The sequence below is a fragment of the Chrysoperla carnea genome, chromosome 1 (genome assembly GCF_905475395.1).
Source record: "Chrysoperla carnea chromosome 1, inChrCarn1.1, whole genome shotgun sequence".
Taxonomy (NCBI): Eukaryota; Metazoa; Arthropoda; class Insecta; order Neuroptera; family Chrysopidae; genus Chrysoperla; species Chrysoperla carnea.
In genome coordinates this window covers 59,447,896-59,461,845 of record NC_058337.1, presented here as the reverse complement: position 1 = coordinate 59,461,845, position 13,950 = coordinate 59,447,896, and the positions used below count along the sequence as shown (strand labels likewise).

Here is a 13,950-nt window from a genome sequence, read left to right as displayed (position 1 = left end):
ATGGTGGTGGCGATTGGCAGAATAAACCATTTATCATTTTGATACTGTTTTTAATTTATTTTCAACTTTCTTTCTGATCGAGAAATACCTTTATTTTCAAATACCAGACTTTTACTAAACCGGAAAACGAGTTAATTTTAACATGATAATAAACTCCAAGATACTTGTAGTTATTAAATAGTTTAGCGTAGATTATAATAGATTTTATTACCTACAAAAGGCATCAATAAAATAAATGACATAATCATACGCTCTGCATCAAAAGTAAACATTTTTAAACACCATTCGCCTTGTAATTATTGCTGTTAATTATGACGATGAAAAGATTAATAATAGTTTTCAACAACGTAGCGGTAAATGCTTTATTTCATCATAAAAAGACACTTTTTATTTAAAGTTCAATGGATAATGTAAACAATTTTTATTTAATGAGTCTATAAAAACTATTTTTAATAATAAATGATTTTTATATTTGAATCATATACATCTTATACAATATCGTTTGAACGGCCGCTACATCTCTCTCAGTGACGGCTTCTCAGTTTTATAGTATGTATTTTATAATCATACATTTATATTGGATTTTCAACTCCTAATTTTTGCAAGCAAGGCAAACTTTTGGGGTCAAATAAAGTTTGATGCGTAGAATTCAATAAAAAAGGTATACATCTCTAACATGAGCTCAATATGAAAATTTTAAGCCTTTTCTGTACAGAAAAACATTAGGTCAATTCGGTATTGGTCCGTAGGACTCATCTTGTAATCAGTTAGAGATATAACAAAAGTTTAAATATAAATAATGTTCCTTATAAAAAAATAAACAACTTTTGCTTGAAACATTTTTTCGTAAACATCACTGTTTACCCGTGAGAGCGCAAATTGTATAGTATGTATTTTATGGCTATATCAGTTATACGTGTGTAACATGTATGTATGTGTATTGTGACAGAGTAATCAACACTGTCTATACATGGTATATCAACAATTAATTCAGTCAATTGTTTATTTTCACTTGTTATATTAATATTTTACAACAAAATTTTGTCCATAAACATTATTACTATCCATCACGAACCAATTCTTAGGATTACTTTTGTACAGAGTGGAACAAATATTTACTCTGTGACTTTTATAGCTACAAATGATATAAGCCACTGACACCTCACTTTAAAAATAATTTTAACCACCTAGGGGAGCGGAGGCTAATATCGTACAGCGGCTAATTCCGTACATCACTGTTTATCCTGAAGGAATTGAGCTGCGTGCGTTTTCTTGGTGTCAATCATTAGCGCAGTAGCGTTAGTGTAGCCTCTTAAGTTACTGTGTTATTAAGGGTAATAATTTTGGTATAAATAGATGTTATGTGATTTGGCGCTCGTTTTTACAACTTTTAAACATCAAAAAATAAGGTGTAAGTACCTATTTTTATTAAATTTTATAATGAAATTATTATATTTCGGACTATAAATATATTTATAATAAGATTTTGATCAAAGAATCCCTTTATTGAATTTTTCTTAGGTAAATACTCATTCTTGAAATTTGAATTCGGTTTCGGGAATTTCCGTACACTGTACGGTATTACCCGCAATGAAGCATTGCATGAAATTATTTCTCCAGAAGCAGCAGTAAATGCAGAATCAGAGATATCACATGAACTCATTTCACCAGTAGAAGCAGTAAATTTAGAATCAGAAATATCAGAAGTTCATGAATTGTGTGTAATATGTAATGAATTTGGTAATGATGTAGAATTTTGGTACAGATGTGTGTCATGTGACAAATGGGCACATGCTTTGTGTAGTGGCGCAAATTCTGCGGACGATATTATATCTGTGTATTTTGTGAATAAGCAAAAGATTACCCACAGTTAATTAAAATTATTTTTTTTATTTGTGAAAAAATACCTTTTTTTAGGCTTTTTAGGTTCTTAAAATTATGTACGGAATTAGACGCAAGTCTCGGGTAATTCCGTACAAATAACTTTATAGAATAATTTGATTTTGACACTGACATATTAGACACTGTCAATTATGGATCATTTATATAAAACTAGACTAAATTTATGATGGCTTGATACATAAAGCATTGTATTCTATTAAGTAGGTTCGAAGAAATACACGTTTAAAGTTAGGTGTACGGCATTACCCTCCGCTCCCCTATACTAAAAAAAATTGAATCGTGTGAGTTATGTCTACATTTTTATTAAGACCCTTGATCGATAGACAATTCTCAATTATTACAAATCATATTAATCGTTAATAAATGTATCAAAGAAACGATTCTTAATTGATTTTCAGTATATTTGAATAAATAAAAAAATATAAAATATTGAAATTTATCAAAACCATTTGAGACCAGAAATTCAAAGTTCCTTTCAATAAGAAACAATAAAAAATCATTCTCTAATATTATTTTAATTTTTTAATTTATGACTGTTACTTAAGGTTTCGATAAATCGTGTATTCAACTATTATAAAGAGTCTTCAAAATTATACCAAACATTGAAATATTTGAATTTGTATTTCTGTTTTTATTCTTAACTAAATAAAACTGGTTTTAACTTTCAATTTTTGAAATTACATTGATGTGTTGGAAAATTTTTGAACTCTGCAGTACCTGCTTACTTGAAGGACGAACTATGGAATTGAAACTAATATTTTTTGTCAAAAAGACAAAAACCCCCGTTTTGAAATTCAAAATTTAAAAAAAAATTTAATTTAACATTTTATTAAATATATTTATTTATTGGTTAAGCAATGCATTAATTAAATATTTCTATTAATTTCAGATGCTCCAAACGATAGTTTGTACATAATATGCTGTTTATTGATTGCTGCATTTATGGTGGGAGTCATTATTGTTCTATTAGCCATCACGATAAGGTAATTATTTATTTTAAATTCTATTAAGTTAATTTTTAAAGCAAGCATTAAAAAATTTTACGATTTATATTTGGCAAAAATCACTTTAAAACATTTCGTAAATTACTTGTATAACAGTAATTGTTTTTATTCTAAAATATGAATCGTAAGATTTATTTTCGTTTCATTACCAGATAAACATTTCTCAATTAACGTCATTAACAAATAAAAGTAAACTTAATTGCTTTGTTCTAGAGAAAATTAATTAATGTGAGCAAAAAAAAATTGAAATCATACGAATAAATAAATATCTTTTAAAAACGCGTAGCAGCTTAATAGAGCTTATGGTATTTATGTCATAAACAATCAATTTTGAGACACTCTTGGCTGGTTATTGTGCAATAATTACAGAAATATTTGTCTGGTATTGAGTTTTACTTGTAGCATTATCATTCAATAATTTTTTCCGTGATAAGCTTAACAATGAACTGTTTTCTATAAAATAAGGTTTTTTTCTACATTGAATTTCATATATTATAAAATATATTTCTACACTTCCTAGATATGAAAAAATTTCTACTCATTTTGAAATTTTCAAAACACAATCACATGAATTGTTTGGCATTTTATCAATACTTTAATAAAACCGTACAAATATTATTTATACTTCAATAATAACAATATCGCAATGGAGGAAAATTGCTTAACTCAACAAGTCTAATTGCAATAAGTAAATGTTTCAATTCTATGAGTTCTACTGTACTATAACCAGCAGTCAGTATTTGTGAGAGAGCAACATTTCCAGAGTATCAGCAAGAACACGAAGAAAATTGAGAGTAAGAAACTCTACTGGAACCCAATTATTTTTAATCCACGTTTAACAATGACTGCCGCCAGACCACAAAAACATAAATCTGCTTTTATGTGCCTGACAGTAGCTGACTGGAGTATAGTAAAAGTTTTTATCCGAGGAGAGTAGACAGATAGTTTTCAGAAACTGTGCTAACAATTCTGAACCGAGTGCCAAATGACAGAACTATTGAATAATTGAAATTTTTGAAGTGAAAACTTCTTTAGTCACGTTGACCACTTTTTTGGTTGAAAAAAAATTATGGAATTCGTCATCGAGTCATCGTCACGCGTCACGTTTCATACAAACCACATTCAAAATAACGATTATCACCCGATCAATGAAGTTAAGCAACTTTGAGTACACTTAGTTCTAGGAAAGCTGATCGCTTGAAAACAGCGTGTGTTGTCTCTGTTTTCTATTATTTAGTAGTTTTTCATACAAACGTTAATAATTTCAATTTACAAATTAATTTGTAAATTGAAATTTCATAATTATGAAATTTTAATCTAAAAATATTAAAAAAATACACAGTTATTTTAAAGTTTTATGACTGACTATCTTTTTTTTCACCAGAATGATTGTTTATTATCGATAATTTCGACATTAACTTAAAAAAAAAGATCGAAAAGATAGTTTCGAAATTATGAATACATGTTATTCTTCGGTTAACATTTCTACCAAAATTTACGGCGGTAGTAGCATTTTCTGTTCTTTTATTTTTAGAGGGGTTTTTTATCATCGACTAAAAGTCACCAAAAACTTTCTAGGTCATTACAAACATAAAATAAAAATAAATACTTTCACCATCTGTTAAAATATTTTAATTAATTTACAAAGATCATTTTTTTTAAATTGACAACACAATATCTCTTTAATACGGAAATGACAAAAAAACGAAAACCATAAAATTAAATACCATATTTAGGTCAATACTATGCACCCATACAACGGTGTTATAATGTCCGGTCCAGTTTTAATAAAGAGAAGGGTTATCTTAATATATTCTTATAACTTATGATTTATCTCATATTACGGATATCTGATATTTTTTATTCATTTTTATTTGATTCTAAAACACTTTTACATTAAACCAGATAAACCAGATATCGGGTCATTAATCATTGTTTTAAGCATTATGAAAAAGTGGTAATTAAAATTATTTCGCTGGTAATGAACCAGAGTATAATTTGTTAGAGAGAAGGTCCTGCCAAATTCTTGCTTACGGGAGGGGAAACTCGATGAAAGGTCAACAGTAAGTTTCCCCCTCATATATTTTTGGAAAAAAATCTTTTTCAATCCTTTTTAGGAAGAAGTTTGTTTCCATTCTACATTTTCCAGGCCTTAGAAGTTTTGGGGGTGGTTTCTTATCTTTAATATCTCAGTTTTTTTTCCTTCAAATAAGTGAGGATGTCCCCATTTTTTAAAATGTATCTGCAACTTATATTGCCATATAACGTAAGGCAGGCATGGGCGAGTTATTTTAAGTCGAAGTCACCATTGTTATAACTTTATTGTATGCCATAAACTTTATTGTGTGTCTTTATACAAGTCTACATTGTTCATAGAGGAAGAAGCGAGACGGGTATACGACTCTTCTACCTATCTCAGTTTCTCTTATAGTAATGAGATAGGTAGAACAAAAATGTTGTCTCTCTGTCTTAGTCGTATTTTTGGTTGTCACTGGTTAGGTTGTCACTGCCTTACTCGTATTTTAGATACAGAAGTCTGAGCGACTTCTCTGAGCCACGTTTGCCCATGCCTGACTAGGTAAGGTTAAGTTAGGTTATATTGGCTGTCCACGAAGAACACACTTAGGCTATAGAGCCCATTGTGATACCATATATGAGTTTTACCACCTTTCCGCTTATAAGTTCCTCAATTTCAGAGGCTGAGTGCACCTCCTTCATGCACATAACATGCACTACACCAGCTCATCACAACTATTAATTAAATTAATTTTGTCGCACGGCGGGAATCAATCCCGCTACCCTAAGCATCCTAAGCCTACCGCGGACGGAATTGGTTTCGCTTTAACCAACTGAGCTAATAGGGCGACAAATACCATACCATACTAACATATGAAAAATAACTCAAGGACAGCGCGAATAATCGCTTTTTTAAAAACTATCTCGTTTTTGAAAAATGTTAAAAAATTTCCTGTTAGATGTTTAAAACTTTTTAATTGTTCTAATGCATAAACCACTTGAAATAAATATCAGTATTAAATGGGATTTAAAAAAGTATATTTGTTTATGTGATGAAAAAAATCAAAAACTTTGTTTTTGTGGATTTTCTATCAATATGCATTAATAACTAAACCGTTTATATTATTTTATTATTGATCATGTTAAACAAAAGCTCTTTAAATTATTATTATGACGTCAAACATTATCCGAGTAACTTTATCTTTATCCATTTCCTCATATTGTAATATTTAACTGTTGGTAGACACTTGAAAATATTTGGCTACTTGGTTTATTCAACTTTTTAAATTTTGTTATTTTTTAAGCTTAATTCATAAACAATAAATTATTAATTATTATCTTATGTTAGCTTTAAAATAATAAATTTATTACTTTTATGCATTCCTTTAGGATTAAGTTTAAAAATAGTTGCATGCGGGCTATTAATGACTTTATGCAATTTTTAACAATATTTCATTAATATAATCTACTAATAAACATCATGGAAAGTTATTTAATTACAATAATTATCTATTATCCGTAATTAATAAATAATAATACTTAATGCTTCAATTTATTATTAAATCAATTGTTTTTTTTAAGATGTAAAAATGAGGAATCCATAGGCCAAAAAACTTGATACGAGTTCAATATTCTCTTAGGTAACTAGAATAAAAAGAAGTTCAATCGAGAATCTTATGTATCTATATTTATTTCCACAATTTATTTGGAAAAACACATCAATTGTTGTTATATATCAAAATATGGGAAAAAACTATTTAAAAGCAGTGATCGGATATGATTTGTTTTATGCTTCCGGGAAATAGTGGTAACAAAAATTTAACGTTCAGGATGGATAATGTTCATCAAAATATAAACAGATTTTATAGGTTAAAATTTTGCCAGTCTTAGATAATTTATATATACGACAGCATTTTTATGAAAAATAAGTTTGATATTTTAGTTAACATTTGTAGCAAAAACTCCGAAATCTATTCCAAAAACAAACTATTTTTCAGCTTATTCGTATTATATTTTTTTTCTCTATTTTGAATTCTTTCCTACGCAGTAATAGATCTTCTTTTCTGCCATGTCTTACATGAAAGGAATGATTCGTAGTAAAGTAAAATAAAAGCGCAATAAACTATTTTTTTAGCTGCCAATTTCTTCAGGACTTAAATACGGAAGCCTGAATGGCTCACAATCAGTTTATGCTTGGTTTTTAAATGTGTACTACCCACAAGTATAAAAACAACTTTTAAAAAGCCGCTAGTTCACTTTCCACAAGTGCACTTGTGACTTGTGGTATTATGGAAACGAACCTTTTTGAAGAACGAACTTTATGGAAACGAACCTTTAATTAGACACTACCGAAACTGCCTGGAATTATTAATAATTATTTGTCCGAATTGGATAATAATATGATAATGTTCAAAATTTTCTTTAGTATTATATAAAAAATATAATAATTGTTGATGTTTCTGTTTTGCATCTGCACATTTCTAATTTCTAACCTTTAAAAGTATTATTAAATGTTTATTATATCGTTATAATAAGAAATCTGCACATGACAAAATTCTGACATCTTCAAAAGTGCAATTATTGAAAATGAACTAGAGGCTTTTTAAAGGTTGGTTTTATACTTGTGGGTAGTACACATTTAAAAAATAAGCTATTGTAGCGCCAGTTTTTCATAAGCTGATTGTGAGCCATTCAGGCTTCCGTTCTTAAATATATCGAAATGCCTTAATCTTAAAAAATTTTAAAATAAAGCGAAAAAAGCTAGCATACCAAAGATGAAATTAAGAAGTTTATATTTCTAGAAATTCAAATTCAACGCAATTATACAAATTAAAATTATTTTTTATTTGTTTCACATGATACAATTAACTTCATTTATAAACAATAACAATTATGTTATTTTCAAAAATTTTATTTTTTCCTTGCGTATAAACAAACAATAACATATTGTGTTATGCACAAAAATATTTTCTAGACTCTTTTAGAAAATTTTTTATAAAGGTCATTTTAATTTTTATTACGCGTCATTTTTGTTAATTTTTTTCAAGTTCACTAATTTAATAAGTCAATCACACCGTTGCATATCATTATTATCAATTCAAAGGGCCATTTATTAAAATGACATAGCCAATTCATTTTATGTTGATTTTCCTTGATTATTTAGCCATTAAGTGTTATATACGTTGAATTTTTATCTTGTTTACGACATTAAACATGTAAATTAGTTCAATAATAAATTGACAATATAATGTTTTTTTTTATTGTTTGAATTTTCTAGAAAAACAAAGTTCGCGATGTGAAAAACAAAGTTTACAAGACAAATAATTTTAATAGTAAAATTGAGGTTTTTCCCTTAGGTTTTAACGATGTATATGGATATTATTCATAATGAGTATGCAAAATTGGGAAGTTTACATACTTTTATGGCAATTCCTAGGTCACAGGGGAAAAAATCTACAGGGAAAATGATTTTGGACACATATTACTCACAATATTATGGCCATACTTAGTAAATTTTGTAAGGACCGTGGTAAATTTTCCCATTAACAAAGAAAACAATCAAGATTATAATTGCAAAATCATCTGTATAGTAAAATTTATTAGGTTCATTGAAAAATATACTATACTACCTTTTACCCGCGGCACCGCTCGAGATTTTGTCCGTAAATAACAAGATCTTTAAAAAGTGAATAAAATCAAATAATTAATGTTTTCAATTTTTTCTTTTTAAATGTAAAAATATGTCTGATAACCTTGAGTGACAGATATCCATAAGTTGTCTCCTTCACCCTGGTTTATGAAATGTCAAATAAATTTCATTTTTTTTAATTTTTCCCATTTTTTTTTTAAATTTTATTTTTATAAATTATAGTTCATGTGTTATTCTGATGTATGAGCTATATTATTTCAGTTTCATTCAAATCTATTCACTAGTTTTTGCGTGAAAGCATAACAAACAACCAAGCAAACAAACATCCTTACTTTCTCATTTTTAATATATAGGGATGTTTTATTACTAAAATAAATATTTATCACCGAAAATAATTTTATTGTAAATCGATGGCAGTATCGTAACGTAACGTGTTTTAAAGATTGATGTAACAAGAACATGTAAAATTTAATATTTATCATTATACCATGGAAATATAAAATATATCAAGTTATACTAAGTTTATTCTCAAGTTTGTAACGCTTAAATATATTGATACTTTAAATATATCGAACAAAATTTGGGTATAAGTGTTCATAAAATCACCAAATTTGTCCATTTCCGGTTGTCAGTCTGTTCGCCCACCCGTCTATCAACGCGATAAGAGTTTGAGTTGGTAAATGGGCATTTAGGTCAATTGCATCTTAAGTGCATAGACCCATCTTTTAAACTGTTAGAGATTTTAAAAAAATCTTATCTTTTAAGAAAATTTTATGTACAAATATTTCTTATAAGAAAATAAATAACTTTTGTTTGAATCGTTTTTTCGTAAGCATCACTGTTTACCCGTGAGGACGCAAAACACAAACGATTGCGTAATCAACACTATCTATACATAGTATTTCAACAATTAACTCAGTCAATTGTTTGTTTTCCCTGGCTTTTATAATAAGTAAGTAATTCATTACCTACCTGTAAGTGGGTCCTTATTTATAAATTTCGAAACGTGTTTTTTCCTAAACCTGTTCAATTACGACAATTTTTGGATATGGGGTATTTTTCGCTACTGCCATACATTAATGTTTTACATAAAATCGATTAACAAGAGCAACAAGAAAACGTCACAAGCATAGCAAACTTTTTCTAAGCAACGCAGATTAGTCCGTTACTTATTACAGCCCATTTACTTGTACTACCTACACAGCTAGAATTTGAATCTGAAATCTCTCATCTCTTCGATTACTGCTTTTGGCAGTTGCCGGTTGTAATAAAATATTTTAAATCGAGAAAAACAAAATGAAAAAGTATTTATTTACAAATTGTAAATTATAACCATGTTTTACAAAATCGATTTTTTAAAGCTACCAACTTTATAATAATTTATGAGAAATAAATTTACGGCTTGCAACGCCGTGGCACGTGGTTAATTTGTGATGTTATTATGCAATTTATATAGCACTTACTTAAGTGTTGCTGATTAAGGAAATCAAATAGAAACCAATTGTTCTCGCCCGTACATTGTTTGAAAATTTGTCTTTTATTGCACTGATATCTAAGCAAATGTAGGATTAATAATGCTGATTATTCTTTAAAAAGTTTACCGTAACAACTACATAAACATTAATCCATTTTTATGAAATTGTACAATCTATAATCCCATGTATAAAAACGTTTTTGTATGAAGAAATAATTAAACTTTGTTCAATTACTTTGATAAAATAATAAATTTTTAAAACAATTTTACAATACAGTCAGATTAAATTCTTAAGTAATTGGTATTTGTAAAATAAAAATGTTAAAAATTTTTCAAGGCAGGAATCCCCAATTAAAAGTCTAAAACTATTTGACAAGAGTATTTGAAGTGGATTATTTAATGATTATGCAAAATTATAATTGCATAGAAAAATGCATATTTTATGTATTTAATAACGTAATTTGTATTTCTATATTCATTCATGCTTACTGAAATGTGTTGTCTTCTTTGTAGTTTTCCAATCGGATGTGTCAGATAACTGAGATAGGGCTTCGTTTTTAATTTTGTCAAAATATCTATTAGTATTAGATTAATTTAAATTTTTATCATAAGCATAAAGATTTAAATTCAATACAATTTATCATTTTACCCTTTTTGGAATTCAAAAACTTTTTTTTTCGAATGAATAAATTTGTTATTTTATTTCTTTATGTTTCTGAATTCGGACTAGCAAATTTTCTTGCTCATTAGACAAAAATTACCAAGAGCATACGTAACGCCCTTTGTACACAATAACTTGTGTCAATTACTTCACGTCTTTGACCGATATCGATCGAGCATACGTATCGATTACCATTTTGTTAAAATTTGCATACTCTCAATCATATCGGGAAACTTTTGGACTATTTTGAACATCTCCAGTGTTTATTATTGCGTTTCCAGCGATTGGCCTCACTGTAAAGAAAATCAATTTATCGGAGAATATTTAGCAAACATGTCTTCCACGCTATAGGACTCAGGTCACTGAAAATTTAAACCACAATATTGATACGTCATAATAAAAAAATTTTTATTTTCAATGTAGATCATTGTATATTTACAAAAACTATTATTAATAAAAAAAACTTTTAACAAAAAGAAACCGACTTCAAAAGAAAAACTATTCCAAAACATATTAATATGCACTAAAAAGTAAAAAAATAACGATAATATAATGTAGTAAAAATTATTGTTATTTTTGGAATCGGTGTTAGCCAAGGAAACAACTCTGACAGAACAGTTGCAAGAACTTCTTAACAAATGCCGTTGTCAGAACTTCACCAAAATAAGTTCACACGGAAAATACCAGCTTTCAAATAAATATTGAGTCATCCAAATTGGTTCACACAGTCGAGAGTTCTGAGGTAACACACATAAAAAAAATACAGTCGAATTATTATAATCTCCTCCTTTTTTGTTTGAGGTCGGTTAAAAACTATAAAAAAGGAAGTTCGTAGTCGGTTTTACTAATAAATTCATTATTATTATCATTTTATGGATATTTTTTTCAAAATATTGTTCTAACCTTCATTTTATGGTGGTAATATTTTAATAACAAAATTAATAAAAATATTATTTATTATTTAAAATTCATGAGTTCATGATATCTTCCCAAAATAATAATAAATAAAAATAATTCAATATAAATTTTATTTATAATTTCATCACATACATACATCATATGATTTTTGATATTTATTATGATAAACACATAAACATGTAAAGATCTACATTATGAGGTTACAGTTAAATTTTATTTTTGCAAAATAAATATGTCAAATCAGAATAATAATTAGTTCCTCTATCAATTTATCTAATATAGCCGTTAGCTGTTGCTCGCCCATGTAAAGCTGCCACATAAAAGTTCCGGAAAGCCGGGAAATAAATCAGAAAGTAGATGTAATTGTAATATACTGATGTTAAATCTGTTGTTTTGTATTCGTTGTGTGCGTTATGTCATGATAGGGACAATAAAATCGATGCCAGCGCATCCAGTGAAATTTCGGCGATAAAGGAGGCTGTTATGACTAATTTGCCATTCTTTACATGTTAATGTTATAGAAAATGTCAAATTAAAATTATTGAAAAACACTAATTAATAAAACTTAATGCATTAAAAATTGTGAAAATAAGAAATCAAATTCCACAAATATTATTTTTCAAATGTAAATTATCCTAATTATTTATTTAAATTTGTGAGATAATAATATTAAATTTTCAATGTAAGTCATGAATGCAATCCATACAATTATATATGCATCCATACAATTCTATAATTAAAGTAGTGTATCGTTACCATGGAAACGCCTCCTATAAAACTCACACACGGTGCGAATAGATAGATATAGTATCTCTCTCCAGTAGTAAACACGAGAATTATAGCAAATATAGATAATTTGCGACATGAAGAAGTTTCACTGTATAGATTTGAATAAAACCATAAAATATCTAAAATTATAACAAAATTTCTTAAGAATTATATAATGTAAAAAAAACCACAATGTGAAAGTAAGTAAATAAATAGTTTCTTAAGAAAACCGCAAAATAAGTTTGTATTTTCCAATGAAAATTTCAAATTAAAATATTTTGATATAAACAAAAAACCATTAATATCAAAAAACTATTTTCTATAAAATTTAATAACTGGCAAGCTTTTAAGAAAATTGGTCAAATCAAAATACCACATTATTCATATGTGGTGAAAAATTCAAATAAATTCTCTTCATAATGAAAATTTCTGGAAGTTATTTTCAAATTTTTTTAAAAAAAAAAAAACCACGTTGTATAAAAAACTTTGTATTTATCAAAATTCGTAATTTTTTTAACGAATTGAAAGTAATTAAAAAGCTATTATATTGATGCGATTCGGATTATCTACTTATAATACCATCCCGCATACAATTAAATTTCACCTCATTTCTATCACAAGTTTTTTTAATTTACTGAATACGACTTACATTAAACTAACGAAAGTACACGAACACTCGAACAGGACCAGAAATTTTCCGAAATTAACATTTTTTGATTACACCTTTGTGCTTGAGATGAGAGACATTCTCATAATTTATGAAGGATTTACAACCATCTCAAAATGGATATTGAAACATTTAACTGTTACTTTTGGTATAATTTGTCAACTTCCAACAGAGTTCATTGTTTTACCCTATTGTAGTAAATATGGCGCCTAATAAGTATTCAGCATAAAAGTAAGGATATTTTAAAACTAAATCCTCCATTCATTTAAACAACATAATTAATATTTAAAAAAATAATATGAACCAAGGTATTCAAATCAGCGAAATTCATATATAAATATTATTATTTCCTTATTACAAATTTCATTATTCTTTTAAGCTATGAACCTTGGACGTGTCTTAATTGGAATACAAATTAGTTATGTTTTACCAATTTAATTTAGCAAAATTTATAGGCAATATCTCCTCAATAAACACCTGGAAGGTGGAGGATGGGCAAGTTGTCTATGTCTACTAACAAATCTTCTATAACAGAAGTTCGAAAATAATATTTTTTACATAATATCACTACATTCAAAATATCTCGAAGATGAAAGGCAATAGGTACTGTGAAATTCTTCGGAAGGGAATTTGAAAAATTATGCTTTAGTTTGTTTGATTAAATATTTTAAAGTATTCTAGAAACGAACATTACAATGTGAAACATAACTGATATTCGAAGTCGATTCACAAACAATTGTTGCAGATTGCTTGCGGTTTTAAATATATAAGCTGAAATCATAAAGAAAGTTATGGAAAAATCAATGTCCTTTTGTTTTATTTGAATATCACATAATTTGCTAAATTATGCGCACCCATACCACGGATTTCAATAAATTACCGTTTCGCAAT

General features: G+C 27.7%; 1 protein-coding gene across 2 annotated transcripts in view; it reads left to right on the top strand.

The window, feature by feature from the left end:
• The window catches only part of LOC123290904, a 478,701-nt gene that overhangs the window by 428,503 nt on the left and 36,248 nt on the right, over positions 1–13,950 (top strand). For both annotated transcript variants that reach the window (XM_044871275.1, XM_044871276.1), the window contains exon 4: positions 2,792–2,885. In XM_044871275.1, coding sequence (XP_044727210.1) covers positions 2,792–2,885 — 94 coding nt within the window. The remainder of the gene's footprint in view (positions 1–2,791; positions 2,886–13,950) is intronic.